This window comes from Empidonax traillii, unplaced genomic scaffold (assembly GCF_003031625.1).
Source record: "Empidonax traillii isolate 1590-97213 ecotype Southwest subspecies unplaced genomic scaffold, ASM303162v1 scaffold502:size815047, whole genome shotgun sequence".
Taxonomy (NCBI): Eukaryota; Metazoa; Chordata; class Aves; order Passeriformes; family Tyrannidae; genus Empidonax; species Empidonax traillii.
This window is the reverse complement of record NW_020955695.1, coordinates 228,526-255,988: the sequence shown is the minus strand read 5'-3', so window position 1 is coordinate 255,988 and position 27,463 is coordinate 228,526. Positions and strand designations below refer to the sequence as shown.

The 27,463-nt window shown below is 54.9% G+C and overlaps 1 protein-coding gene across 11 annotated transcripts in view; it reads left to right on the top strand.

Annotated features, from left to right (window-relative positions):
• Positions 1 to 27,463, top strand: part of LOC114063935 (myomegalin-like) — a 35,427-nt gene that overhangs the window by 538 nt on the left and 7,426 nt on the right. For 6 of the 11 annotated variants that reach the window (XM_027896532.1, XM_027896537.1, XM_027896536.1 and 3 more), the window contains exons 1-17: positions 9,581 to 10,953; positions 14,458 to 14,577; positions 16,168 to 16,287; positions 16,548 to 16,640; positions 16,759 to 16,974; positions 17,491 to 17,649; positions 18,011 to 18,124; positions 18,602 to 18,739; positions 19,126 to 19,305; positions 19,560 to 19,754; positions 20,099 to 20,242; positions 21,256 to 21,334; positions 21,854 to 21,942; positions 22,127 to 22,243; positions 22,697 to 22,834; positions 23,158 to 23,270; positions 23,950 to 24,077. In XM_027896532.1, coding sequence (XP_027752333.1) covers positions 9,805 to 10,953; positions 14,458 to 14,577; positions 16,168 to 16,287; positions 16,548 to 16,640; positions 16,759 to 16,974; positions 17,491 to 17,649; positions 18,011 to 18,124; positions 18,602 to 18,739; positions 19,126 to 19,305; positions 19,560 to 19,754; positions 20,099 to 20,242; positions 21,256 to 21,334; positions 21,854 to 21,942; positions 22,127 to 22,243; positions 22,697 to 22,834; positions 23,158 to 23,270; positions 23,950 to 24,077 — 3,292 coding nt within the window. In that variant the 5' untranslated portion in view covers positions 9,581 to 9,804. Of the gene's footprint in view, positions 1 to 938; positions 1,014 to 5,660; positions 5,717 to 5,905; positions 6,085 to 6,466; positions 6,649 to 7,075; positions 7,153 to 7,755; positions 7,880 to 7,953; positions 8,109 to 8,372; positions 8,491 to 9,580; positions 10,954 to 14,457; positions 14,578 to 16,167; positions 16,288 to 16,547; positions 16,641 to 16,758; positions 16,975 to 17,490; positions 17,650 to 18,010; positions 18,125 to 18,601; positions 18,740 to 19,125; positions 19,306 to 19,559; positions 19,755 to 20,098; positions 20,243 to 21,255; positions 21,335 to 21,853; positions 21,943 to 22,126; positions 22,244 to 22,696; positions 22,835 to 23,157; positions 23,271 to 23,949; positions 24,078 to 27,463 lie in introns of those variants that run through there. The other 5 variants (XM_027896540.1, XM_027896533.1, XM_027896539.1 and 2 more) reach the window with 4 other exon arrangements.

Below are 27,463 nucleotides of genomic sequence, written 5' to 3'. Positions count from 1 at the left end.
CTGTTGCTGTGGTCCTGGGGGCTGGTGCTGGTGACAGGGCTTTGGGACCCCGGGCTGGTGGCTCACTCGGCCCTGCACTGGGCAATCCCAGGAGCGCTGCTGGACACCCAGCTGAGGGTTTTGGGGGAGCCACTGCTGTGCGTGAAAGGGACAGGGGTCCCTCGTCTAGCACTGGGGGCACACTGGTGGTTGCTGCCCTGTGCCGCGGGGGCCTGTGGGTGTCAGGGCAATGTGTGTGTGTGCTAGGTGAGAAGGCAGGAGCTGTGGAGTCCTGTGGCACCCTGGGCTTGTGCCTGCATCAACACTGGGTTCTCCTCGGTCCCTGGCCAGGTGGGCTTTGCTGGGAGGTGCTGAGCCAAGCCTGGCCCTGAAGGAAGGGCTATGGTGCAGAGAGCTTGGTTTGCTCCATCTCCCCAGCCCCGCTTTCATCCTCCTTTCTATTCCCCGGCTCTGCCCATCCCCAATTCCACCCTGAGCCACCGGCCAGACCGTTTGTCCCGGCACCTAGCCAGGGCTTCTGGGCCTCGGGAGCTGTGCCGGCTGCCACGCCTGCGGTGCAGCGCCGGGAGCCGGCCTCTCCAGGAGTGTGGGTAACGCCTGCCCCCGGCTCCCCCCTTCTCGTTGTGCTCAATGGAGACCTTGTTGCCGTGCCCTGTGCGCAGGCGGTCGGTGGGTGGCCGTGCCGTGTGCCGTGCACGCACACCCGGGCAGCCACAGTGTTCGTGGCCGGCTGTCCCCCGCTCTATTCCTCCCTCCCCGTGGTGGCACTCCGCCCCCAGTGAGACATTTGTGACAGCGAGTCAGCAGGGAGCTGGGATGTGCCACGCTCGGCGTCTGAGCTGCCACATTCACCCTGGCCTTGCCTGGCCTTTGCCACAGCCCCTCTGCCAGCCTAGAGCCACTGGCACCCACAGTGGCTGTGGCTGAGCACAGGGCTGGGGCCTGCCGTCCATCCCTCCAGTCGTCCTTCTGTCCATCTGTCTGCCAGCGGGAGGTGATCCAGTAGCTGGGTGGTGAGTCACTGTTGGTGTGCTCAGTGGTGCCAGGCACTTTGGGGATGCTTTCCTGTGGGGCAGCAGCCCACGTGCTGTGGGGGCTCTGGCTGCTATCTTTGCGTTCTCCCCTCTACCCATTGGCACCCTTGGGGTGCCAGTGCCAGCAAGTGGCTGCAGTGGCCCTGGTTGTGATGCCATGGAGATGCTGTGAGTCACTGGGTGCTCTGAGTCAGGGCCCTGTGGCACTCGTGCTGGGGCTTGGAGGTCCATGGGGGTGGGCAGTGCTGTCTGGTGAGTGGGAGGCCCTGGGGCTGTGCCTCCCCCGTTCTGTGCTGTGCCGGTGGCTCTGCTCCCTGCTCCAGGGTGGCATGGCCAATATGAAAGGGCTCTTGTCCTCCTGCAGCCCCAGCAGCACTGTGGTGGCCTCCCCTTCACAGCAAACAAATTCCCAGTGTTGGGCACAGGGAGAGGGAGGGGGGAGCCCCCACTCAGCCCAGCCAGCCATGGCCATGGCAGAGCCTGGGGCTCCCGCTGGTCCAGCACTCCCGTGGTCACTCCTGCTGTGTGGGGTGCTGGCTGGGCAGCCGGGCTGCAGGACAGCTGGTGTTCTGCTTGTTCACCCCAGAGCCCAGCCCAGGCTCAGGGTGGCCCTGAGGAGTAATACTTTGTTTCCCAGGAATAAGGCTATTTTTGGGTTGTTAGTACCATTGCCACGGTCCCAGTCTGAGCACAGGCTGGCCTGGTATCAGTCAGTTGGGTATTCCCCCGAATGTTCTCACTCTGTTCTTTCCTTATGTGTTCCTGCCCACACCAGGGATAGCAAGGCCTTCTCAAGACCAGAATATCTCATTCCATTGTCATTGAAAGAGTGGTAGCTAAAGTCTAGTGTTTTCTCTGGCTCTTCTGCCCCCGTTTGCCACAGGTTACAGTGGGAACCTTGTTCACTGAATCCCCATTCTGTGGGCACAGATTGCCCAGAGAAGCTGTGGATGCCCCATCCCTAGAAGTGTTTATGGCCAGACTAGGTGGGACCCTGAGCAACCTGCTCTAGTGGAAGGTGTCCCTGCCCGTGACAGGAGAGTTGGAACCAGGTAGTCTTTAAGGTCCCTTCCAAACCAGGTCAATCTGGGATGATTCAGTGATGATATCACGAATATACTAATATATCTTAATCTTTGGTGGGACAGAGATTGTGGCTAAGACTTTTGCCAGGGCATTATGAACAATACTGGGAGAGTGTTTATATCCAGAAGGCAACCTATTAAAAATATGCTGCACTTCCTTCCACATGAGGGTGAATCAACCCTTGTTGTGTTCCTGGAGTGGAACCATAAAAACCATGTCTTTTACTTCTAGGGTTGCCATCCATGAGTGGGATGCTCCGTGAATTTGAGTTACCAGTGCCTCGATATTTGGCACAGCAGTGGTTAAAGGCTCGGTATTGGCATTGATAATATCTGTTCCCAAACTGCCAATGCATTGGTTAGTTAGTTGCTGTCTCCAGTCCGGTTTTTGGACTAGCCAAATGGGTGAATTATATGGGGGGTGAGCTCTGGAGATGACTTCTTGTCTTTCCACATCAGCTGTTACTTCACAAGTTCCATTCATGTTGCAGCAAAAGTTTGTTATTGTGGTCTACGAGTAGCTTTTGCATCAGGGAGGGCAGGTGCTGTGCAGAGAGAATGCTCTGTACTCTCTGGATTTCTTTTAGGGTCAGGGTTGAAGGGAAGGACCAAACCCTGCCGTGCAGCAGCTGACACGTTTGGCTGCTCAGCACATTGTAACCCAAAATGTTTTCATTGTGATCTTTTACTGCAAAGCGAGGAGAGGACATGTGTTTATCGCCTGGGAGACACAAATTAACCTTGGCAGTTTGGCACGTAGCACTTGCTCCATTCACTCCAGTGATTTTGACTCCTTGTCCAGCTTCACTGTCTCCTGCTGTGTTAATATTGGAATTTGTGTTCTTTTATTTATTAGAAATGTTATTAATAGTTGAGGAGGCACACCTGGAATCAGAAGGTGTGGGCCATTACTGTGCATGCATTGATAGGATTCCACCTGCCGGATTTCAGTCCCAGCCGGCTCCTGGCCACGGTGCTTTTTACAAATTCTCCACCTGAATCAAATTGAATGGGATTGTTTTTCGGGTATGATTTCCCACTCTTCCCAAGGTTCAGCTGTTTTTTATGTTTCCATAATGCATCTCACTTCATACTCAGGGGGATTTGAAGGAGACAAAGAATCATCTTTTCCAGTTTTCTGTCATTGGGGTCACCCCATATGTTTCCATCCTGTTCCTCAGGGGATGCAATCAGTTTTCTAATCTGTATGATGTCAGGTGATTGGCAGTCTGCATAAGCATCATGTCTACCTTTTCTTCCAATATTTGTTTTTTTTTCTCCTTTTCTTCCTCTAACTGTTTCTGCAGCTGCTTTTCCCTATTTTCAGCTGTGGCCAATAGCATTTTAACTTCCTCATTTTCCGATTTCAAAGCAGTGTATTCTACATCTGCCATTTTTAGGGGGAGAGGGGACTCTTTTCTTTTGCCTATAAGATTAGCAAGCCCCCAGACCTGCACAAAAAATTGCTTTATTCTTGTTTCTCCAACATTTTTTGGGCCCATTCTATTCCTTCTTAGGATAATGCACACTTGTGTTAACCCAAGTAATGACAGTATTATACAGAAAGAAGGCATCCATGACTTGGGACAAGGGAGAGGAGAGTAGCCTGTTGACTGTCTCTAAGGTATTTTTGAGTCTCCTTCCTAACTAAGTGATATTTCTACCTTCCTTGTGTACAACCCAGTGTTAGTCCCCTCCTCCTATGTTGCATAGAGCATGATCTAAGCAGAGAGTTGGGTAATAGCCATATATGTGGCAGCATGTACTTCATTAAGCTTATTAGCATGCGTGGTGGTGTGCATTTTCTTATTTAAATAATCCTTAATCGGGAAAAGGTTACTTTTTTTAGTGTCCTTCAAAGTTCAGTCATACAGCTTTGTTCCACTCTGTGCAGTTTGTCAGAGCCAAAGCAGGACTTCCTCCTTTGGCCAAGTCATTCTTTCTTGATGTCAGCTGTGCAGATCTCCATCCGCAAAGATAATGTGGAGGGTACAGAGTGTAGGCTGTAGATAGTAACCCTTAGCCCTTTCCTGGCTCCTTGGTCATTATCCCACAGCACCCCTGGGATTTGCACCTGCATGGGTACTGTACTGTATTTCCATGGGTATTGTGCCTCTGGGTATTGTGTCTCCTCAGGCATCAGGTGTTTGGCTGTCATCCCTCCTTGATTGTTGTGTCCCTGAGTATTACACCTCTGGGTGTTGTGCCTTCTTGGATGTTATGTGCCTTTTTGGGTATCTTGCCTCCAGGGTTATCATGTTTTGGGATATCATGCCATTAGGTACAGTGCTTCCTTGAGCATTGTGGATCCTTGTGCCTCTCAAGTGTGGGTATCATGGCTCCTGGGATTTTCATCTCTGGGTATTATACTGCTGAGTATTGGTCCTCCTGGGGAGTCATGCTTCCAGAGGTCATGCCTCCTTGGGGTGTTGTTCCTCTGGGCATCAGGTTTCCTCAGGCCTCACACCTCTGGTTACTGAAATTTGGATGCCTCTAGGTATCAGGTCTCTTCAGGCATCATACTTCTGGTTATTGTACCTTGGGGCTTCCGGGTGCCACACCTCTGGGCACTGCACCTCTGGGTGCTGTGCCTCCAGGTAGCACACCTTTGGTACCCTGGGTGCTGTGCCTCTGGGTATCCTGCTGGTTATGGTGCCTGGCAGGGTGCAGGACCACGCCTGACAAGTACTCGTGTGTTTAAAGCCATCGTGCCTCAGTTTCCCTCCGTGACAGGTGGTTGTTGCAGGGGCCATGGCACTGCATGTCTATCTCCCCTGCTCCCTTCCAGGCTGGCAGTGCTGTTTCCCCTGCTGCAAGGTACTGGTGTGGAGTGCAAGGCTCAGGGGACATGGTTCCAGGGCCCCTACCATGGTTTGTGCCACTGGAATGTGCTGGCTCTGCCTGGCTCTTGGGGCTCAGCCTCATGCATGAGGGCAGGGCACTGTGCCCACCCTGGTGCTGAGGCAATTGGCCAGCCCACTGCTCATGGGACCCCACCAAAAAGCAGTCACGATGAGATTAGAAAACAAATACTTAGATTTCTCTAAAAGGGAAAAAAAAAACCCAAACAGTTTTTTTTTAAATTTTTCTTTCCTCTTTCTTTTAAATCATGAAATGACTCACACTTCTCAGCTGAAAATAAACCTGATTGCGTCTGCAGTGGGGAGCTGGTAAGCCATGATAGCACAGAGGCACAGGGCCCTTCAGAGAGCAGCCAGGGCCAGCCCTGCCTCACGCACCCAGACCCCCTCCCGCGGGCCACGGGGGCTGCTGCGTGGGCTCAGGTGTCCCTGCCAGGGCCGCTAATGGAGTTAGAGTGCTGTTAAGGGGACACCGCCATCTGCACAGCCCCGAGGGCTTCGTGTCTTTGCACTTAGAGCCGCTGCCCGGCTGGGAACACACACGTGCACCCCCCACGTGTGCACGGACACCCGTGTGCCCTCCCTGGCCCCTCTAGCACAGTGTCGGGCGGTACATGGGGGGTCCCAGAGGCAGGACCCCCGGTGCCGTGTGTGACACGGCCGTGTGCTCCTCTCCGCAGGGATCCCTGCAGCAGCAACGTGCCAGCCGTGCTCCCCGGAGCCAGCTGCATGGAGGGTAAGGCATCCCCAGAGTCTCCTGGTACCCCGCATGCCCTGTTCCCGTGCCCTGCCAAGGGTGATGAGCCAGTGGCTCTCTGGTCCCCGAGGCATCCCCGTGTCTCTCCTGGTGACATCTCGGAGGCAGGCAGTGTGTGGAGCAGCCACTTTGCTCATCTGACCGCTGCTCGCCTTCACTCCCTCCCAGCTTCCCAAGACGAGTCATGGGGTGAAGCTGAGGATGACCCTGTGCCAGCTGAGCCAGGGGGGTCCCGTGGCCCCCTGAATGCTCAGCCCCAGCCCGCTGCCTTGGTGCAAACGTGTCTCCTCCGGGACCTGGAGATGGGCCCCCTCGCCCAGACACAGACCCTGAGGGACTTTGAGCAGGTGAGACCGCGGGGTGCCAGGGACCTCCGTGACACTGCCAGGACCCTCCCAGCACTGTCGGGTGCCTGTAGGACACGTGTCGGATCCCCTGGGCACAGCAGCGGGGTGTGGAGCGCAGGAGGGGGACGCGGGGCAGGTGGTGGTGGCGGCAGGGGGAGAGGGGGCTCAGCCCCCCCGGGCGCCGCGTTCCCCCTCACCGCCCTCCCGGCTGTGGCGCGTGGGGGCCTCCGGGGTCGGGTTTCACCACTCGCTGTCCCCGCTCCAGCGATTCCTCAAATAGCTCTGGGAGGCGACGAAAAAAAAGAGGGAAGGGAGAGCAGCGGGGCCAGCGACGGGAGCTGCGGGCGGGCAGGGACCCTGGGCTGTGTCCCCGGCGGCGCCATGTGAGGGGTGCCGGGATGCCCGCCCCATGGAGCGCCGGCCATGGCTAACGGGTACCGCACGCTCTCCCAGCACCTCAACGACCTCAAGAAGGAGAATTTCAGCCTCAAGCTGCGCATCTACTTTCTGGAGGAGCGCGTCCAGCAGAAGGGCGAGGACAGCCGGGACGATGTCTACCGGCGGGTGAGCGCCTGCGGGGCATAGGGATGAGGGGGTTTCACTCCCAGTGCCCTCTCTTTTCCGGGAGGGAGTGGGGTCAGGGGAGAGCAGCCCGGGGGAGGGCATCAGGCACTGGGGCTGGAGGAGGTGCTGTGTAGGAGTTTGCCCCTTTCTTCCTTTGACAAGAGTGGGGAAATAGTTGGGGAGGGCATCCCCAGCCTGGTGGGGTGCCCGGGGTGGGTGGCAGTGCCAGTCTAGGGGCAGACAGATGGTGCGGGTACACCCCATCCCAGCACCAGCAGGGTAAGATACCACCTGTGCCAGGAGCACCCAAAGCCCTGCGGTGGGGTGGGGGTTCCCTGTGCCACTTCTGATGCATCCCTGTGGGCAGTGGGGCTGGAGGTTCAGGCAAGCATGGGGGCATCCTATGCACCTCCTTCCCTCTCCGTAGAACATTGAGCTGAAAGTGGAGGTGGAGAGCCTGAAGCGGGAGCTGCAGGAGAAACAACAAGCCTTGGACAACACATGGTGAGTGGGGCTGGCCCACCTCCTCACCCTGGAGCAGACATGATGCCAGGGGGGTCGTCTACCTGCACCCTGCCAGCAGTGAGGGGCGTGCAGTGGGGCTGGAGGGGTTTGCAGTGGGGCTGGGCACCCGCAGGGCTCCTCTTACACTCTCTGTGCCGGCCAAAAATAAAAGACAGCACCTGTTTGGTGGGGGAGGGCAGTGACGTGCCCAGGGGCCACGGCATGGGTGTCTCACAGTGGGGCACCGATGGGTGGGGGAGCAGGGCCACAGCAGCCAGCTGGGGAGCCCTGCTTTTGGGATTGTGTGAGGAGTGCTTTGATGAGTCAGAGTCTGAGTATGACCTGGTGCTGTCAGTGGAGCCATGTCCCCAGGGCAGCAGTGCTGGGGGGTTACAGCATGTGTTTCATGGGGGTCCTGCAGAAGAAACATCCACAGCATGGGGGGGACTGGGCTGGGCACACCTGGGGTGGTATAGATCGCCCAGCCCATCTGGTTTGGGGTGGGGGTTTTTGCAAAGGGAGCCCATGCCGTGCCATTCTGTGCCATGCCACGTGAGATGCTGTACCATACCACGCTGTGCCGTGCTGTGCTGTGCCTGGCAGGGTGGCTGCAGAGAACCAGACGACCCGCAGCCAGGCTGCGCTCCGGCAGCAGTATGAGGAGCATCAGCGGGAGTCGGAGCATGTCTACGAGCTCCTGGAGAACAAGATCCAGCTCCTGCAGGAGGTGAGTCCAGGGATGGAGGGAGCCAGGGAGGAGCTGGGGGCTGGTGCCTGGGTGCTCACCCTGCTGCCATGCAGGAGGCCAGGCTGGCACGGAGTGAGGCCGAGCAGGCCACGGCGCTGGCCAGAGCCGAGGCGGAGAGATGCCGGGAGCTGACAGAGAAGCTGAAGGAAGCTGCAAGGACAAAGGAGGAGGACAGGAGTGATGATGGCTGCGGTGCCCTGGCCCAGAGGTGGGTGCCCAAGACATGTGCCCTCTGCTGCCAGCCTGTGCTGGTCCTTGGGAACGACCAAGGCTTGTGCTGTGCCTGTACACAACGGAAGGGCTGCAGGAGTCTGGTGGGGTGGAAAGGTCACCCCAAGGGGAGAGAGCTGGGCTGTGGGGAAGGGGGAGCAGCCCTGAGGCTGCTCTGCTTTGCCCCAGAGACTGACTCCCACCAGCTGTTCCTAGTGCCATCCCAGTCCCTGAGCATCCCCTGTCCTTCCCTCCCTCTCAGGAGGATCGAAGAACTGACCCGAGAGCTAGCTGCCAGCAACCAGCTCGTGGAAATGCTGTCAGCAGAGAAGAGGGACCTGCAGCAGCACCTGGACGAACCCCAGGTCATGGAGGAGCAGGTAGGTGGGCAAAGGTGGGGAGACCCCAGCCTGGCACCCCAGGGAGGAGCACACCTGCCCAGGGCTCAGCTGGCCATTGTCATCCCTGTCCCCTTCTGGGGCTGTGGCCAGGGCTGTGCCACATCCAGCCTGGCAGCACTGGGTGATGCACAGCTGTGCCGTGGAGCTGGAGGGAGTAGGGGGTCCAGGAAGACACGGTGCATGTTGTCAGGGGAGAGGCCACCAGCCTGGGCAGTCCTTTTGTGGGTGTCAGTGCTGCCTAGGCCTGTCTGCCATTTAAATCCTGGGTCTTAAAATACCCCCGACAGCCCGGCACCGTGCCAGGCAGGATTCTGGGGCTGTGAGAGATCAGAGCAGTATGTTCCTGGCAGCCCCACAGCTCTGGCCGTGCCATATCTTGCTGGCACAGCGCTGCCTCCAGCAGCCAGGGGCCATCAGCACTGCCCACATAGTGGTCCCACCAGGAGCCCTGGTGCGTGCCCACCGGGTGGCAGGGGGTGCCGTGCGGGTGCTGGTGGTGGCCTTGTGCTGCGGGGACGTGCCCACCTGGCACTACCTGCCGGGGCTGGGCACTGGGGCTGGGCACTGTCACCGTCACTGGGGCGTGGTGCTGGCACTGGGGTGGGGGACCTGGCACTGGGACAGGCACTTGTAGTGGAGCGAAGCGCTAATGGAGGGGGAGAGGCGCTGGCACTGGGGCTGGGCAGTGCTTCTGAGATCGCACCCGTGCGCTGTCGCTGTCACTGTCGCGATGCCGGCGCTGCCCGGGCGTGGCGCGGGCCGCCACTGCGCACAGGCAACACGGGCGTGGCGACTACACATCCCGGTAGGCACCGCGGCCGCCGCGCATGCCCGGAGGGGCCGTCCCCCGCCGCCATCTTGAAATCCGATCCAGAAGCCGGGCGCCGCCGTGGCAGGAGCATCCTCGGGGAGCGGGGCGAGGGGCCGGGGGGCGGCGGGGCGGAGGCAGTCCCGGGGACGGGGGCTGTTAGGAGAGAGGGGGCAGCATCGGGGGGGGGGAAGGGGGAGCGGGAGCTGGGAGGAGAGGGGGGCAGTATCGGGGGGGCACACGGAGGGGGGGGGGGTGCAGCCCAGGTGTGGCTGTGAAGATGTGAAGGAGGCGGTGTAGGGTGGGATGTTTCTGTAAGCATCGGGAGTCCCGGCGTGTCACCCTGCCCTAAAAAGGGAGGGGGATCGGTGCCGCGAGACGTGCCGGTGGGCTCGGGGATTGAGATGCGCTGAGCTCGGGGAGGTCTGGTGGGAGCCCCCCGGAGCAGGTTCGGGTGCGGGCCGGGAGAGAGGGAGGGAGGGAGGATGAAGGAAACGTGCCGGATCTGCGCGCGGGAGCTGTGCGGCAACCAGCGGCGATGGATCTTCCACACGGCGGCCAAGCTGAACCTCCAGGTGCTGCTCTCCCACGTCCTGGGCAGGGAGCTGTGCCGGGATGGCAGGTCCGAGTTCGCCTGCAGCAAGTGTGCCTTCATGCTGGACCGCATCTACAGGTTCGACACGGTCATCGCCCGCATCGAAGCGCTCTCCATCGAGCGCCTGCAGAAGCTGCTGCTGGAGAAGGACCGCCTCAAGTTCTGCATCGCCAGCATGTACCGCAGGAACAACGACGAATCCAGCGCAGAGGACAGGGCTGGGGACGGGACTGTCGACCTTTCTAGCCTGCCTGATGCACGGTATGCCGCCCTGCTGCAGGAGGACTTCGCTTACTCTGGGTTCGAGTACTGGACGGATCAGGAGGAGCACGGCCTGGAGCCGCACAGCTGCCACGGCTCGGAGGGAGCCGGGAGCCGCCCGCGGCGCTGCCGGGGCTGTGCCGCCCTGCGGGTGGCCGACGCCGACTATGAAGCCATTTGCAAAGTGCCACGAAAGGTGGCCAGGAGCATCTCCTGCGGGCTGTCCAGCCGCTGGTCGACCAGCATGGGCAACGACGAGTCGTCCGTGTGCGATGTGGCCGAGTCCACCAGCTCCAGAGTGGCTGTGGATGGGGAGAGCATGGAGGAAGGCACACCTGCATCCTCTGTTGAGTCCCTGGACACCACCGTGGAGGCGAGCCCTCCGCAGCAGAAGGAAGAAGATGCAGATAAGGGGGTGAAAGGGAATGGGAAATGTGATGATTTCTCAGACGACCGCATGACCCCAAACTCTTCACTGAGTGGGAACAGGCTGGAGCTGGCCCTCAATTTGATCAAGACTTTGGACTACAAGCCCCTCCAGAGCCCCCGAGGCAGCCGACTACCTATTCCTGTGAAGTCCAGCCTGCCCCACCCCAAGCTCGGCCGTGACTTGGCAGATGGCAGTGCTTCTGCTGGCTTAGCCTGTGCTGGTTCTGCCGTCCTGAACACAGACAGAAAGTCGTTCTCCAGAGCTCCTCTGGGTCTTTCCCTGGAGATTTCTGAACTGCAGGAGCTGTGGGATGACCTCTGTGAGGATTATATGCCGCTGCGGGTACAGGTAGAGGTCATGGTGCCGCCGTTCCATTGAGCAGCGTCCTCGCGGTCCGACGCTGAGCCCACTGGGGATTCTTCTGTGCTGAGATAATACAGATAGCCACGTGTCGCTGAAACAGGGCTAAGAATAGGCAGCTCGGTCCTTTTTAGGTGTGCTGCTTCTCTGTCATTCTCCTGTCGCCTGTTTCCTCCCTGTGTTCGGGGAAATTAACCTCCCTCCTCCCCATCAGTCCTCCCTGACAATGCAGCCTACTAGGTGGGTCTAAGCTCTTTGTCATTTTCCTGCCGAGAAAGCATCAACTTCACTTCAGCTTTCTCTTGGAGAAATCGGTGTCCCTTTTATCCGCAACCAAAGGGAATGTTTTAGGCTTCTGGGCATGTGTTTTCCAGCAGATGTGTTTTCTTTGTGCCTGAGTAATGGCTGAGTGTGAGGAACGCCTGCCTTCAGCCCTGCCCCTGCAGGTCAGGCCTCCGACCTGCCTGACGTGCAGATCCGCCCAGGCATCAGTGGTGCGTGCCCTGAGGGACAGGTGTTTTCCTTGCAGGTGGATTTGTGCCAGAGGATGACTTTAGGGTTGGTATTCTAGATAATGGGTTTATTTTCTGATCCCTTGAAAAGATTCATCAATTAGCGGTAGGTGTTGGTGAGAGGTGACAAAAAGCTCCTGCTTTTGGGTTGCTGTTATCTGCCTTCACAGGAGTCCGAGCTCCGTTTTGCTGGCTGTAATGAAATCTTCATTACTACGCAGTCAAAAAGCTGAACTTGTAACTTCTTTACCACTTTCCTTGATGAATAGAAGGCCTCCGTCAGCTTCAATTCAGGAATATCCATGTCAGGCTAATTGCATTCCCATTAGCAGCCTTAGCGCTGCCTAATGCTGTAGGTAGCCCGGGGGATTAGAAAAGTGGTCGTTTATTACTATGGCAACTGTGGCAGTGCTGAATTGCGCTTCCTATTTAGCCGGGCTCCTCTTGCTACCCCATCTGCTCGGGCGTTTCCGCGAGCGGTGTGTATTTCCATAAAAGCCTGCTCCAGAAACGATGGAGAGAGGAATGTAGGAACGCTCATTTTCATCTGGAGCACAAAGGCATCGCGCTGGCAGCCAGGGGCTGAGGATGTGAACCAGGGCACCGATGCTGCTCCTGTACTCCGTGCTGATTTTCACTTGCTGCTGATTTTCACTGCATTGGGATGCGTTTGCAGCATATAAATGGGCTTTCTCTGAACAGAGAACGTGGCACAATCAACGTGTCGTGTTTGCAGCTTGGCTTTGTGTCACACATGCCCATCCTCGTTTGGGAACTGCATTTGAGGCGTTTCTCCAGCCTCTGCCATCTGACCGTCCCTGCTAGGAATTCATCCTGCAGGGTTTTTTTTTACCGCCTGTTTCTGGCCGTGACAGCAGCAGGTCTTCGGCACGGATTCTGGCCGAAGGGGGAAGGGCTTAATCCTTCGGACGGCTTTAACAGCAAAAATGGGAAGGCAGATGCAGCTAGTAGGCTAAATAGTTCTTGTACAGATTATTTTTCTTTCTCTTTGTAAAAGCGGTGCTAAGAGTCAGGCTCTGCTTTCCAGCCATTCCTGTGCGTAAATGCGAAAGGAATATCTAGGATATATAGGACCACAGTTCTCTTAACTGCTTTTGGGAAACTGCGGTTCTTTAAATTTGCTGAGCAGTCTGGTGTCGGGGCGTGTGACCTTGTAGGTACTGTCTTCTTGGGCGTTTTCTTGAACCAGCAATTCCTTCCCTTCCCCACCGCAGCCCCAGGAAAGTGTCACCAAGCGGCGACTTTGTCAGACGCTCCCGCAGCTGCCCGCGGTGCCGCGCTGGCAGCGAGGGGGGCAGTGCCCTGCTGCCAGCCAGTCCCTTACCCGCTGCTCTGGGCAGATCCCAGTTTGGCAGGCTTGGATAGTGCCGTGATTATTACTTTTTAAAGAAGTGTTCTGTCTCTGGGTCAGCGTGTGCTGGCATTGCTGGGGCTGTGCTGGTTGTTGGTAAAATGCTGATGTCGGAGAAGCTGCTGGGGAGCTCTGCTCCTGACATGGCTGCAGGGAAGCACGAGGGAAGCAGCTTGGGCTTTGGAACTTTGGACTCTGGAGCTGGCTCTGTCTTTCCCCCTTTGCCCTCCTTGCTCTTAGCTCTTTCCATTCGTCTTTTTCTTTCTTTCTTTTTTTTTTTTTCCTGAATGTGCAAATTGTGAGGAAACGTGTGCTTTCCTTTTTTTTTCCTCTCTGTTTCTTTTCATCAACCTTATTTCAAAATAGTTGGCAGCTCTCCCTGTCTGATCCAAAGCCTTCTGGCTGGGAAAACCTGAAATTACTTTCCATGGCTGTCTTAAGTTTTCACTAAAATCTTAAAATCGGGGTAGAGGGAAGCAGTGTTTCTGTGTGGCAAGTGCAGAGAGACCTGGGGGAGCTTCCCTGTGTGCTGATCTGGCTTTCCCAGAGACTGCACGTTTCTGTGGCTGCTGAAGATGAGGATTCACCCTGACAGGGCTAATGGGAGCTGACTGCTCTCCTTGTGCTGCGCTGCCTGGAGCTGGAGCTGCTGCGTCTGCTCCAAAAAGCCCTGCCAGGTTGCCATGGCCTCTGCACTGCAAACCTGTGCTTGCCAGGGCCCCCACTTACACCAGGCACCGTTATAGTCAGTGCTGTGCCACCGATGATATTCAGGAATACTGGACGAGCCCTGTGAGGGCTGGGAAGGGAGGCTGGCATTGAGTGCTGCCCTAAGGAGTTAACTCACTGGGCGGGAGGCAGAGAAATAGTAAGGAGGGATGACAAGGGATTAGTGTGTGCTCAGCCAGCCGGGTCAGGCAAGCCACGCATCACAAAGTAGGCTGTTTACATTCCCAATAAATGGGGATGTGTCATGAAAAAAATCTCAGCTGTGGCACTGAATTTGCTGCTGTTAGAGGAGCTGTAGGGAATTGTACACAGTGTGTGGATGCTGGAGCATGTGGAGCTGTGAAGGAGAGTGGAGAGGGTTCAGAGTGTGGCGGAGGGGGGGAGTGTATGCCTGCTAGTCATGGCAGGAGTGGAGCTGGTGGGAAGGACTGAAGGCTGTGGGCTTGATGAAGGCACAGAAGCTTGGCAGAGCGTGGCAACCAGTTTGGTGCTGGTTTTGAAGCTTTTTTTTAAACCTACAGGGCACATGGGAAGGAGAGGCAGTTTCAGGGATGTGGCTTGGGTGTGGGGACAAAATCCATCATCAGCCTGCAGTGGTTAGAGCCAAACAAGCTGCTGGGTTCCTGGTACAGGAGTGAGGAGAGACAGGGAGCCCAGGCACAGCCTCGGGGCAGCAGGGCACTTCTGGCAGGTCAGGCAGACAGCCTTCCACCCAGGTAAAGGGAGACACAGGCAGGAGAATGTTCACAGACAGCTGGAAAAGCACAAGGGGGCATACCTAACCCCTTGCTGCAAGGCGTGTGAGAGCTGACAGCCACACAGAAGAAGCCAGTGCAAGAGTCGAGCCATTCTCTCATTTTTAAATTTTTTTATTTTCAGAGTTTGCAGGATGAACGTCAGCAGCCAGCTCCAGGTGACTCTGCAGCAGGGGAGCACGTGTCCGATCTGCGTGCTGCAGAGCTGCAGGGCAAAATCCAGCAGTCTGAAGCTGCCAACAAGGTATTTCTTCATGAGCAGTACACACAGTGCCTGGTGAGTCTGGTGTGGTTAGCACTGGAAGGGAGGGTCCCTCCTAGCCTGGCTGGAGGCAGCCACCTGCACCTTCCCTTCCAGCAAGGATGTGTGCTGACGTGTGGTTTTCAGTGCTCGTCGGCCAGATTCAGTTAAAAGCATTTACTTCTTTTCTGCAGCTGGGCTGTGTAGATTTTCCATATTCATTTTTGCAAATCAATCTTTTGGAAGAACTTTCCACTTGCCTGGTGAGCCTTCCAGGAACTGATGAAGGAGAGATGCACAGGGTTATTTCCCTACCTCTTGGATTTGCATGGGCTGAGCCTGATGCAGGAGAGAAGGGATGCCTTCTTTTTTCAAGCAGAAAGGGAGATCAGCATAGAGGGTTTCTGTTTTCATGTCAATTTAAATACTTCCTTTGGAAAGAAACATGTATCTGAGTTCTCTTGAGGCAGTCAGCTTTAACACTTATAGGGAGGGGTGTATCTTCATAATTATGGTCTTGAACTCTAAATTATACCCACTGGAAAAATGGGGGTTAAATGGGAAAAAAAAAAGCCTGGATGGGATATTTATTTAAATGTGGGGACAACCATAAGGTGTTGGAGCTGCCTGGACATCAAAGGTCGATCGGAAATAGAGACCCAGGGCCCAGTAAATGTAGTTTTAAGTGTTTAAACAGGTTATGGGGAGTGTCTCTTAGAGAAGAGATAAGAGAACAGGTGTGTAAACTAATGAGCAACAAGACGCAATTATGTGGCAGCACCAGCTCCTGCAGAAATTGAGGCTTGAGTAAGTTCTTACAAGAGGGATATCATTCATCGTTAAGAATGCCAGCGGGCAGCGTGTTTAGAAATGTTTCCAAGCACTTGTTTAACTGCACAACGTGTTCTGCATCATGAACATCCTGGTGAAAACAGCAAACTGTCCTGAAACCCTCTGAGTGGGTGGTGGTGTCCTTAGTGTGAGAATGTTAAAGGCAAGAGTTTCTCAGGTTGTAAACCAGTCATGTAGCGAGAGGTTCCCCTTTGCTTTGCAGCCGTGCTGTTGGGACCCTGTTTGGCACAACTGACTAGGCTCTGCTGTGCTGAAGCCAGAACTTGATGCTAAATAAACCACTGATCTGATCAGTGAATATGTAGCTTCTCCATGTTAATATTCTTCTTTCAGACTTTTGGGAGGTTTTTGGGCTGAAGCAGCCCCTTTCCTTTGAAGGGAAGAGAAATAAAAGATAGAAACTGGGAAGGCTGCTGGGCAGCCTGAGTAAGACTCTCCTGGGGTATGTGGGACGCAGTATGATGCGTGAACCTAAGCCTGAAACCTCCACCCTGCAGGTGAGGGCTGCATTGGAGGGACCAGAACCACTGGATTAAGTCCTGTGGAGGCACTGAGGGCCTTGTGTTTACTCACCAGTCTCCTCCCACCTCCAACAGTGTTTACAAACTCTAGAGGGAGCCACGTTTACCTTGATATGGTCAACACTGGGGCTGTGTGGAGTAAGGAGTGGAGGGAGTCTTAAGGGTGTTTATGGAGAGTATTAGGTAGGATTAAACAAACCCAAGCTATTTCTGTCTTCAGTTGTTACAGGAAAAGCTGAATGAACTGAATTCCGAATTAAAGTCTGTCCAAGAAACATCACAGAGGCAAGATCGTACAATCCAGAGTCTGAACGAGGCCCTGAAGAGCAAAGAGAATAAGGTAATATTTTTGGGTGGGCAAGGTGGTGCTCACTGAAAGAGGGCAGCGTGCTGGCCCTGTAGGCAGTGGCTGAAAAGAAATGCTTAAACCATTGCTTGGCATTCCGGAGCTCGGTAAATTGCAGAGCTCTTCCATGTGATGCTAACGTGTGTCGTAATCCAGGCTGCAGGGTTAGGGTTAGGGTTAACCTGATCTCCTTGGGGTGGGAGGGTTTGTGCTTGGATAGCCAGTAACTGGGCTTCCTGTCCTCTGACTGGCAGACAGAAGAGCTGTACCGTATCATCGAAGGGCAGAACGAGACAATGGCCAAGCTGCGGGACATGTTACACAGAAGCCGTGTGGGGCAGTTGCAGGTATGTCCCTGGAAAGCCTCCAAACACATCAGGTTTCATTCTCCAGGGATCCTGATTCTTAAATGCCTCACGTGAAGAGACTCTTTTGAGTTTCTCTGATCCCTGTGTTTTTGGCCAGGTGTCCGAGAGCCCACTGTCACCCCAGGAGCAGCAAATGTCACCACTCGATCTTCAGAACACGCTTTTCTGCACCAAGCTGGAGGTGCAGAAACTGAAGAGAGCTCAGCGCCAGAAAGAGCACCAACTGGCTGAAGCCAGGAGAGCCACCCAGCTCCTGGAGACCACGGTGCATGAGGAGGAGCAGCAGAAAGAGGCGACCTGGAAACACAACCAGGTGTGACTTAGCCTGGGTTTACGTAACTTAAGAAGCACCAATGTAGTCAATACTCCGCTCTCATTTCTATCTAAGCCGGTCTGGGCACACTTGCCTAACCCCTTGTCACATGTGGGAGGGAGAATTCTCTTAACCTCATATCTGAGGATTTAGAATCAGCAAAGACCCTTGATAAGTGTGTGTGTTGTCACTTGTATGTCTTTTCCTAGTGCAAATGTCCCATCTCTTTCTGCAGTGTTACAAAGTTTGTGTTCCCTGTTGTGCAGCTCAGCTGTGATTGACCAAAGCTCTGCCAGTGGCCAAGAGCAAGGGGTTAGGATGGATGTGTACCCTGTAAAATGAGATAACTTTAAACTTCATTAAATGGAAGTGTGTTTGTGGATGTGAAAGTTGTGGTTTTGCAGGAGACTTCTGGCTGTTCTCACAGTCCTTGCTGCGCTTGGCTTCCTCAAACTGGCCCGCTGTGTACGGGTGTGTTGAGGACTGAATTCCAAGATCCGTGCTTTTTCCTCACAGGAGCTGCGTGCTGTGGTACTACAGCTGCAGGCAGAGCTGCAGGACAAGGCTCAGCAGCTCCAGATTGTGGAGTGGGAGAAATGCCGTGAGCTGCAGGCCCAGGAGCAGAGAGTTCAGCGTTTGAGTCAGCAGCTGGCTCACAAGGAGCAGCTTCTGCAGGTGAGATGCAGAATGATTAGAGCTGAGCATAATTAATGGGGGCCCCTGCTCCTCCTTTGGTACTTGGCCATGCAAAAGTCTGTCTATAGCTTTCATGCATGCCCTTTTAAGAAGGGAAGGAAAGAGAGGCTTTTGGGCTCCCTAGGTGAGGAATAAAGCCCAGGTATCCAAGTGCCTCAACCCGCAGCGATGCCTGGTGAGCCCTGGCAGGTGCTAGTCAGCCAGCCCCTGCTGCTGGGACTCCACCACCCTTTGATGTGGAGAGTAAAGCAAGCATAGAGTGAGGAGGTGATTATCCCTGATTCTCCTGGGCGTTTCTATACTGACATCTGTACTAGGGGTGTGTGTGTGTAATCTCTAGGAATCAAGGGAGCTTCTGCAATGCCAGCAAAGCTTGGACAAGAGCCCTGCAGCCATGAATGCCATGTTGGAGAAGCTGCAGCAGCGAGTCAGCGACAGGGATGCTGCTCTGGAGGTGAGCACATATTGTAGGTGATGTCTCAGTTGTCCCTGAGGCTCAGCCTTTGGGCTACCATCAGCCCCAGGGGTGACCATGTCTTCTACATGCTCTTCATGGCTCAGCCTTCCAGAGGAACCCTCTGGAAGGAAGAGCTGAGGTTCCCCACTCTTGTGTTTGGGATTAAGCTATAAACTGCCCAGAGCGGGGCCTTCAGCTCTGCCATGTGCTCTGCATGCCTTGCATGAAGGCAGCAGGCCTTGCCTTCGGCTCTGCCCTGTGCCCTCAGCACAGACCTGATGTGCAGGCCTTGCCGTGTTCCTGCAGGTCCAGACCCAGCCCTTTCCCACATGCACACACGCACTCACAGTGAGTTGGTTCCAACCCCTATCAATAGTTCAGTGAGATTTGGATCCGGGATCTCACACCCACCCAGGGACTGGTGGCTTCAGAGCCCTGCTACCCCACTCTGAGCAATCCCCCCCTCTCACATAGCGAGCAGTAGACGAGAAGTTCTGTGCCCTGGAGAAGAAGGAGCAAGAGCTGCAACAGCTCCGTCTCTCAATACGGGAGCGTGGAAGCGACCTGGAAAGACTGCGCAGTGTCCTCTCCAGCAACGAGGCCACCATTCACGTGAGTGCTTGTTCCTGGCTGTGGGGTGCTGCTAGACAGACCTTCCTGGGAATGCTTTAGTGGTTGCTGGGGGAGAGAATCTGCAGGTGTTGGCCTTCCTCTGGCCCTGTGTGTGGGGCACGTTCCTGGGTCACTCCTGTTTCTGGGATGGGTGTAGAATCATAGAATTAACTGGGTTGGAAGAGACCTCCAAGATCAAGTCCAACCCTTGATCCAACCCCACTGTGATTACTAGGTCATGGTACTCAGTGCCATATAGAAGGCACTAGGAGCAGATGGATGAATCTGTGTGACTCTGCTAGCAGTTGAGACTGGTATTTCCAGTTCTGCTTAATTCAGGATTAAGTCTATGTCCCTGATTGAGCTGCTTCTGTCGTGGTCCTCAGAGCCTGGAGAGCCTCCTGAAAGCCAAAACCCTGGAACTGGAGCAGGTCTCAGCAACCTGTCAAAACCTTCGCTGGCTCAAGGAGGAGATTGAGGCCAAATCTTGCAGCAGGCAGAAGGAGCAGGAAGGAATAATCCAGCAGCTGCAAACCTGCCTGCATGACAGGAATAAGGAAGTGGAGGTAAGGTCTTGGCTTCCTGAGCCTTCAGCCAGTTTGTTGGTAGAGGGAGGGGTCCCAAACCAGAGCCTGCTGGCTGCCTGCCTCACCTGAAGCTGTGCACAGTGCTTTGGAAGCTGTCTGCTTTTGGCACCTGTACATACCTATGCCTGCTGAGACACTGCTCTCTCAGCTGTGCCCAGGCAGAAGAGCTGTTTGTCCTTGAGGAAGTTTCAGTTTGATGGTAGCAATGTGTCTCCCTTTCTCCCCCTTGTCAGGAGCTTACAGCAACTCTGCTGTGCAAGCTGGGCCCGGGGCAGAGTGAGGTAGCGGAGGAGCTGTGCTTGCGTCTCCAGCACAAGGAGAAGATGCTGCAGGATCTCCTCAGCGACCGAAACCGTCAGACTGCGGAGCACGATGCTGAAATCCGGGAGCTGCTGCAGGCCATGAGCACCAAAGAGCAGCAGAGCAGAGTGAGTGGTGTGCAGGACCACAGTGGGAGGCTGGGTTGGGTGGGTCTGCCTCTTGTAAGCAAAGAGAAGCTCACAGATGGGATGAGAGAAATGAAGGAGCTTGTTCCACTGTAGATAGAGGCCGAGCCTCGCTGATGCTGTCTGGAGAGTAGGATGGGAGGCTGCACTGGAGTGGCTTTGAGTGGCCAGGAGCAGTAGCTGCCAGGCTGATTTGCAGAGCACTTTGAGTCTCAAGTGAGAGAGAAACATTGAGATGGTTTCCCTTAGTCTCTGAAGAAGAAGAGGGACAGGGATCCTACCCCTGGTCATGGCCCTTCATTCCCCTGTTTTCCCCTCTCAACCAGGCGGCTGCTGAGAAGATGGCACAGGCTTTGTCTGAAAGGAGCTGCGAGCTGCAACTGCTGCGCCAGCACGTGTTGGGGAAGGAGCCTTTTGGGACCCACTTGGCCAGTGCCAGGCTGCTGAAGCAGCACAAACATCCCGTACAAGTAAGAATTGCCTGTGGCCTCAGGGCTCCAGGGAGGACTGATTGCCACAGAAAAATGGGAGAGAGAGGAGTACCACAGAGAATGATAGACATGAAAGTGGGATTAGGGAAGAGACTTCCTATAGGAGGAAGAGATGAAACTGAGGAGCAGAAATGCTGCCTGGATGTTCTGATCTTGATTTCAGCAGCCTGTGTCACTCAGTGTCTCTTTTTGTTTTGATCAGGCAGCATTTGGGTCCATAGGGCACATGCAAGTATGAAAGACATCCACCCTCTGACCTTTCAGCATTGACCCAGTCCTTCCTTGGGCTGGACTGCTTTGCTGTATTGTAATCTCCTCCCTGACATTGTCACATTCTGAAGGGGACAAGAGAGCTAATTTTAGGTCCCACTAATTCTTGGCAGAGCCTGCTGGCTGTTTGCTGTCTCTTCCACAATTGGAGTTGGTATTTTTAAAGCAGCTTTGCTAAAACCCCCTTTGAGGCTGAACACAACTCCGAGGCTACATATGCCACGCTCCTACTTGAGCAGCTGTCAGCGGTTTATTGGTGAGCTGGCATGTTGAATGTTTTTAAGCAGCTGTAAACAGGTTTCTATTCCCAGGATCAGTGAGCTCTAGAGACTTCCAGGGATGTGTATATGGGCCAAGCTCTGTATTTTCTTTCCTGCATGGTCCTTCTGGACCACATCTTAGATGGAAATGTAGGTCTTTGTAGAGTCTCAGTTGAAAGGTGGGTTTGCTGCAGTTGAGTGAAACTTGTTTAATCCTTACTATGAAGACATTCACTACCAGCAGCCTCCCGTGCCAGATAAAGCAAGGCCAGTGCCCTGTTGCCCACATGGTTTCTGGGTGCAATTCATTTCTCCCTGCTGCCTGGCGAGATCCTCTTCATTGGTTTCTCACATTTCAGAGGTGTCAGCAGAGCAGCCAGCAATTTTGCTGCAATCCTGGAGCTTTGGGGAAGCTGCAAATTCCCCATAAAGGTGCAAACCTGGAGGCTTTTGTGTTTTCAGGAAATACTGCAAAGAGCTTCTGGAGCTACAGCCATTGCCAGATCCCCACAGGGGGACAGCAGCTGCGGGGCAGAGGGAGGTAAGTGTGGTGACAGCTTCTTTTGAGGTCCCCAGACATGACCAGGGCTTTCTGTTGTGGGGAAAATGTGGTCACATGAAACTGTGAAAGAGTAAAGAGCTTTCTGAGCAAGAGTGAATATTGTGAAATAAAACTGTGCCTCTTTTCAGGGTGATGTCTGAGGGGGGGGAGTAGGGAAAAAGAGGCTGGTGTTGGATTTGAGGTGAGGTGCTTCTATTCAAGATCTGATGCTGTCCAGTGGAGGGTTTTTGACTTTGTTTCAGGCTGAGCTGAGACAAGTGTAACTGGTTTGGGTTTTGCCTTGAGACCAGGACACCTGAGCTTTGTCTGGGGTAGAACAGCAGGCCTGGAATGTTGCTGTTGCTTTGGGCTGCTGTTCAAAGATTAAGCAGAGAAGAAGGATATTTACTAAGAGACAATGGGGAGCCTGGGGGGCCCTGTCTTTCCAAAGAGGGATTCTGCGTGATACTGGGGTTTTAACTGGCATGTGGTGTCCTTGCAACCAAGCTGTCTTTGCAGTTACAATGTCAGCAGCAGAGCTGGAGAAGGATCTCATTAATGCCAAAGAGGAGCTGGAGCTAATGGCGAAGAAGGAGAGGGAAAGCAGGGTGAGCTTATGATGAAGCCTGTGCTTGATCTCCCTTGCTTACAGGAGACCTTTGGGTTGCCCCTCACTTGAGGTTTTGGACCCCACTGTTGTGAGGATAACCCCCAGTGAGAGAAATGGGGCAGCAGCTTGCAGGGGGGTGTTGGCTCTCTGAAGTCTCTCACGAGCTTCTCTTCCCTCTGTAGCGGGAGCTCACTGCTCTCCAGTCTGTCGTGGCCACGCAGGAGGAAGAGCTGCAGGTGCAGGCCTCGGATATAGAGTCCCTGACCAGAACCATCCAGATCAAAGAGGACCTCATCAAGGTGAGATACTGTGCTGTGAGGGGTCAGTTCCACCTGCAAAGGCTGCAGAGGAGTCTCCTCTTTCCCCCCATCCTCAGAGCAGAGTGGCTGGCTGGCTGTGGATGGCACTGCTGCTGGTTTGCCTAAAGCTCTCTATGTTACTTTGACCAGAAGGTAAAGGCCGCAAATTGCTAGAGTATTGTCCCTTGGCTTTTTGCTGCTTGTGTACCAAACACCCTCCTTTGAGAGCCCTTTAATCAGAGTGCATGGTGTCCCTTCTCAGTCCTTGCTGCAGGCTGTGGTCTGTGCCTCATCCACTCTGGGTGTTCTGGCATTTTTTTCTTAGGAGACCTGGATCTTTCGAAACACTTGAAACCTTTGGCGATTGCATTCCAGGGAGGTTTATGAAGGTCCAGCTGTCCTTGTTATTGATCCCTTCTCCACTGAGCTCTCCTGCTGCTGCTTGTTTTTTAGGATCTGCAGATGCAACTGGTGGATCCTGAAGAAATTCCAGCCGTGGAAAGGCTGACACAGGAAGTGCTGGTGCTTCGGGAGAAGGTGGCCATTGCAGAGTCACGAGGACAGGAGGCTACTGGAAACAGAAGGCAGCAGGTAGTGTGCCATGTGGGGCAGGCTTGGATTTTATTGGATTATATTTCTGCTGGCGCTCAGTTGTGAGGCTTTGTTTTCAGCCTCTTGATGCGCCAAGATGTGCCTGTTCTTGAAAGCTGGCTGTGTGTGATGGAGAGGTTTGGTTCCCTCTAGCACTTGTCCAAAGGGCAGAGTCTTTTGGGAGTCCAGGGATGACATGGATCAATTTGGACACAAGCAAGAGAGGAAGGGGGAAGCCCCAGTTTCTCAGGGATGGCCAGATGTCTCCTTTGATTTCTGTCTCTTTTTTTAAGTGCTGCATGTTGTCTCTTCTCTCCAAACAGTTGCTACTGATGCTGGAAGGGCTGGTGGCTGAGAGGAATCGGTTAAATGAGGCTCTCCAGGCAGAGAGGCAGCTCTATGGCAGCCTGGTGAAGTTTCACACACACCCAGACAGGTAAGGGAGGCTGCCTTGGCTCTGTGCTGCCCTTTGCTGCCAGGACAGGCATGGGTGGTCCATTGGGGCAGTCCCTGAAGCAGTGATTGTTCTGCAAGTCTGAGAGCCTTGGGTGGGGAAAGAGGGAGTTGAGGCAAAAGATCAGCCAAATGTTTCTTTGGGAGTTGAAGTTTTAGGCTATTTCCCCTGAAGAGGCTGCCGTGGCCAGCTTTAAATGCCCCCTAAGTTCCCCCCATTGCCATGGGATTTTCATCTCTCTTCCCTGACTTATCCCTTCCCAGCTCAGCTTCCCACCCACACTTGGCCACCTTTCAGAGACTGCTGTCAAATTCCCAACCAGCTGTTGGGTTGATAAGGATCTATCTAGGTGCTTATCCAGGCGGTTGCCTGTCCCCTGCAGTAATCCCATGCCCTTCACAAGGCTGCAGCCTCTGGGATATTTGAGCTACCTGATAGCAAGAGAGCACATAAGTGGAGTGCTTGGGTTAGCACTGAAGAACAGCTGTGACTCTGGGTCCCCTACCATGGGCTGGAGCCTTTTTTGGGGATGGCTGTGCTCTGGGGAGGTTAGAGGTGAGGCGGGAGGTGCCTGGAGTCAGTGTCAGTGCCGATGGAGGGGCTGGGTCGGTGTGTGCTTGCTGTCTAACCCTCTTCCCTTCTGTGCGGCGTGTCCGCTTAGCACTGCGAGAGACCACGCTCTGCAGGTGGAGCTGGAAGGGGTCCACGAGCTCCGGGGACAGCTGGAAGAAGCTCTTGGAAGAAGCTTGGAGTGTTTGAGCAGGCTGGAGACACAGGGCGCCATAGGAGGTGGGGAACAGGAGCGTGTGAGAGTCCTACCCCAGCATGCCTTCTGAGCACTGGCGCTCACCCGCCTGCCACGGAAACGGTTCACTAACCGAGCGAGCCTGTCTCACTGACTCTGGGAGGGTTGCTTTGGTTCTTAGTAATGGTACAGTAGAACTGGTGCAGGGCTTTTTTGTTTTATTTTTGAGCTGCTTCGGAAACGGCGATCAGTGCAATCCACCCGTGTCTCGTGTATGTTCCCGTCTGACCTACCCTGGTGGCCACTGATGTATTTGCACATTCAAATCATTCCATTTTAGTTGATTTCCCTCTATCTCCCTTCTCCTCCCACCACCATGGGCCAAATAAAGATTCCCTATCTCTGAAGGAAACACCAAATGTTTTCTATCATCTCCCAAGTGCATGAGTGTGAGTTTTTATATTCCCTTACCAGTTTTCTTAACACAGTGACATCCACCTCTTGGATTGATGGTGGTTGGCCCAAAGTGAGACAGTGTATATGGAAAAGTGGATTCCAGAGACAGAGAATTCAAGAGCTGGTGACGCTTGCCTGGGCCTCTTACACAAGACTTGAGTGTAGAACCAGCGATTCAGTTTATGCTTAAACCAAATCCTGCTCCAGTATTGATGATTTTACTGAATTTTTTTTTTTCTTAATTGTCTCAGCCTAGCTTGTGAGTCTTCAACGGAGAATTTCCTCCTCTTTTTGACAGGTGGTTTGGTGTGACTGAGGCAGGGTCTGGGCTGGGTCTGGTCCCTCACTGGTACATCCACATCTCGTTTACAGGCTCCATGCACCCCTTGGGCTGTTGGACAGGACCCTATTCCTGCGTTGCTGGGGGCTGTCTCACTCGGCACCACTGCATACCTTTTCCAGGGTCTCTTTCAGCAGCTCCAGGAGTGTGAGGGCTGGCATGGGAGCTGGAAAACAGCAGCAGCTTCCCAATGATCAGTGCTTCCCTCATGGCAGCAGGCTGTGGATCTCTTGTCCCATAATCACTTCCCAAAGTGGCAGGAGCAGATTTTGCACCTCTGAGCATCTGTTTCTGCTTGCTGAGGAGGCTGAACTTGAAGCAGGCGGAGTAGAAAAGCTCCATCTTGCTGTGCTGCGCACCCGGACCTGTGACTGCTCTGCTGCTTGTGACTGCTTCACAGGGCACCAGCTGTCCTGTGCCTTGTGCCCAGGCTGAGAGCTTTTCTTCCCTGTCTCACACGGGGCTGGGATGCAGCACAGCTCTCCCTTTGCACACAGCAGGTCAGGACTGCCCCTCTGGGCCAGCACTCGGCTGCGTGGTGACCTCAGTGGTTCCCGTGTGGCCAGAAAGGACACAGGTGGAGGGTGCTGGGCAGCTCTGGGTTTGGTTAGCTTTTCCTTTCTTTTGTTTCATCTCATTCCCTTCCTCTCAGTTCTCTGTGTAGCACCATCTTCTATTTATCCTTCTACTTCTCACTTTGTAGGAGCCTTTGTGTCCTTGTCCTTTCTACCTTCCCTCCTCCATCCTGGCACTGATGCCCAGCTGGCCCCCTGCCTGAGAGCACCCTCTGTCAGCAGTTCTTTGTGCTGTCTCATAGCTCTTTGTGGAGATCTCTCCTTCCTCTCTCAACTGTCCTGTGGACCTTGCTTCTCTTCCCTTGTTCCCAGCGGTGTGAAGGCTCCCATGCAGTCAGTGCACCTGGGTGTCCTGTGCTTGTGGGCCATATGCAGTTTGCAAGCCATGTAGCTACTTCTCTGTGCCATCAGGCTGGGGTGAAGGACAGAGAAGTCTGTGGAAAGGTAGTGCTGGGCTTGCATCTCTTGTCTCCTGTGCTGGTGGCACACGGAGGGCAGCCTGGTGGGCTCCTGCTGCCATGGAGGGTTCAAGCCCTTGGTGAACAGCAGCGTGGGCACAGCTGCCCTGCGTGCACATTTCTTTGCTTCCCCGGTACCAGATTCCTCTTCTTCCCCTGGGGTTGGTTGGTTTGTTTTTCCTTGAGATTTGTGCTCCCTTTTTCTCTCTGGTCCTGGAGTGCTGGGAGCTGTGTGGAGATGTGGGTGAGGGTGAGAAGTGGGATGCTGTGCCCTGGCATAAGAGCTGCTCTCGTGTGCCCAGAGCAGGTGTGCTGGCTGTGTGCCACCCTGCTGTGCTCCTTCAACCACGGTGACCCACCTTGAGAGCCATGTGGCCCTCAGCCCCCCAGCAAAGCCTGCAGCTGATGGTTTGTATCCCCTTACCCTTCAGGCCCTGCAGGCACTGAACTATCGCCCTGCATGGGTTGGCACCTGGCTGAGGGTTTTGGCAACCTCGTGGTAGTTGCTTGTCATGAGTGTGTCTCCTGAGTGTGTCACCACTGCTGTGGACAGTGCGCTGCGTAAATGCCTGCCCTGCTGCAGGGTGTGCTCCTGGCTGGTCCTTGGCTGCTCCTCCTGACAGCTGTGTGCTTCCCTGCTGGCTTCCCCTTCACCAGCGATGCTTGGCATCTGGCCTGCCAGGATTTCTCTGTTAACCCCTGCTCTGTGTTCAGCCTTGCCCAGGAGCTCCAGACCTAATGGTGATGGGTTTGTCCACAAGCAAAGCAGCTGCCTCCCCTTGGGTGCAAAGGCAGCTGTGAGACCTGGCCCTGCACAGCCCCACAGGAAAGTCTTGGGCCCTGCCCAAGCACCCAACTCCCTGGGGAGAAGAGGGATTGGGGGTACACCCGTGTCCTAGCTGCCTAGCCAGGGGTTGCAAGCCCTCACCCAGGGTTTTGCATCAAGAGCCCAGGAGCAGAGCTGTGTGCAAGCAGAAAAGCACGACCTCAGCTCAGCCCAGGGTCCCCAGGCACTGTGGTGTGGGACACAAGTGTCCCTTTACCTCTGCAAAGCCAGAGCAGGGCTTGCCAAGAGCCCAAGGCTGTGCCTGACAGCAGGGCTTGGGCAATGTGGGGAGGGTGGCTGATAGTGCCCCCCAAGCTACCCCTTCCTGGGCAGGTAGTCGTGTTGCACACCCCCCAAATACCGGGTTGGGGCGGTGCCAACAAGGCTCCCTGACCAAACTCATGCTTCTGCTGCTGGCTGTGTCTTGTGAAGTGGCTGCAGGGTGAGTGGTGTGTGTGCATGTCTGTCAGGGCAGCGAGCACAGGGTGGTGAGGAGGCAGAGATGTGGATGGGGCAGATACCATTGCTGGGGTGCTGTCTCTGGGGCTGTCCCCTCCCTCAGTGCTGAGCCAGCACAGGATGCTGGGTTGGAGCTCCAGCACGCAGAGAAGGGATGGAAAGGCACAGGGACAGTAAGGAAACCTCAGTCCTGCTGGAAGTGCCTCAGCACCAGGTGTGTGTGAAGCAGCACCTGCCCCGGGGCTGTCCACAGTGGCCATGGGCATCACCGGGGAGGAGAGGGCAGAGGCAGTGCTGCCAGTGCCACTCCTTTGAG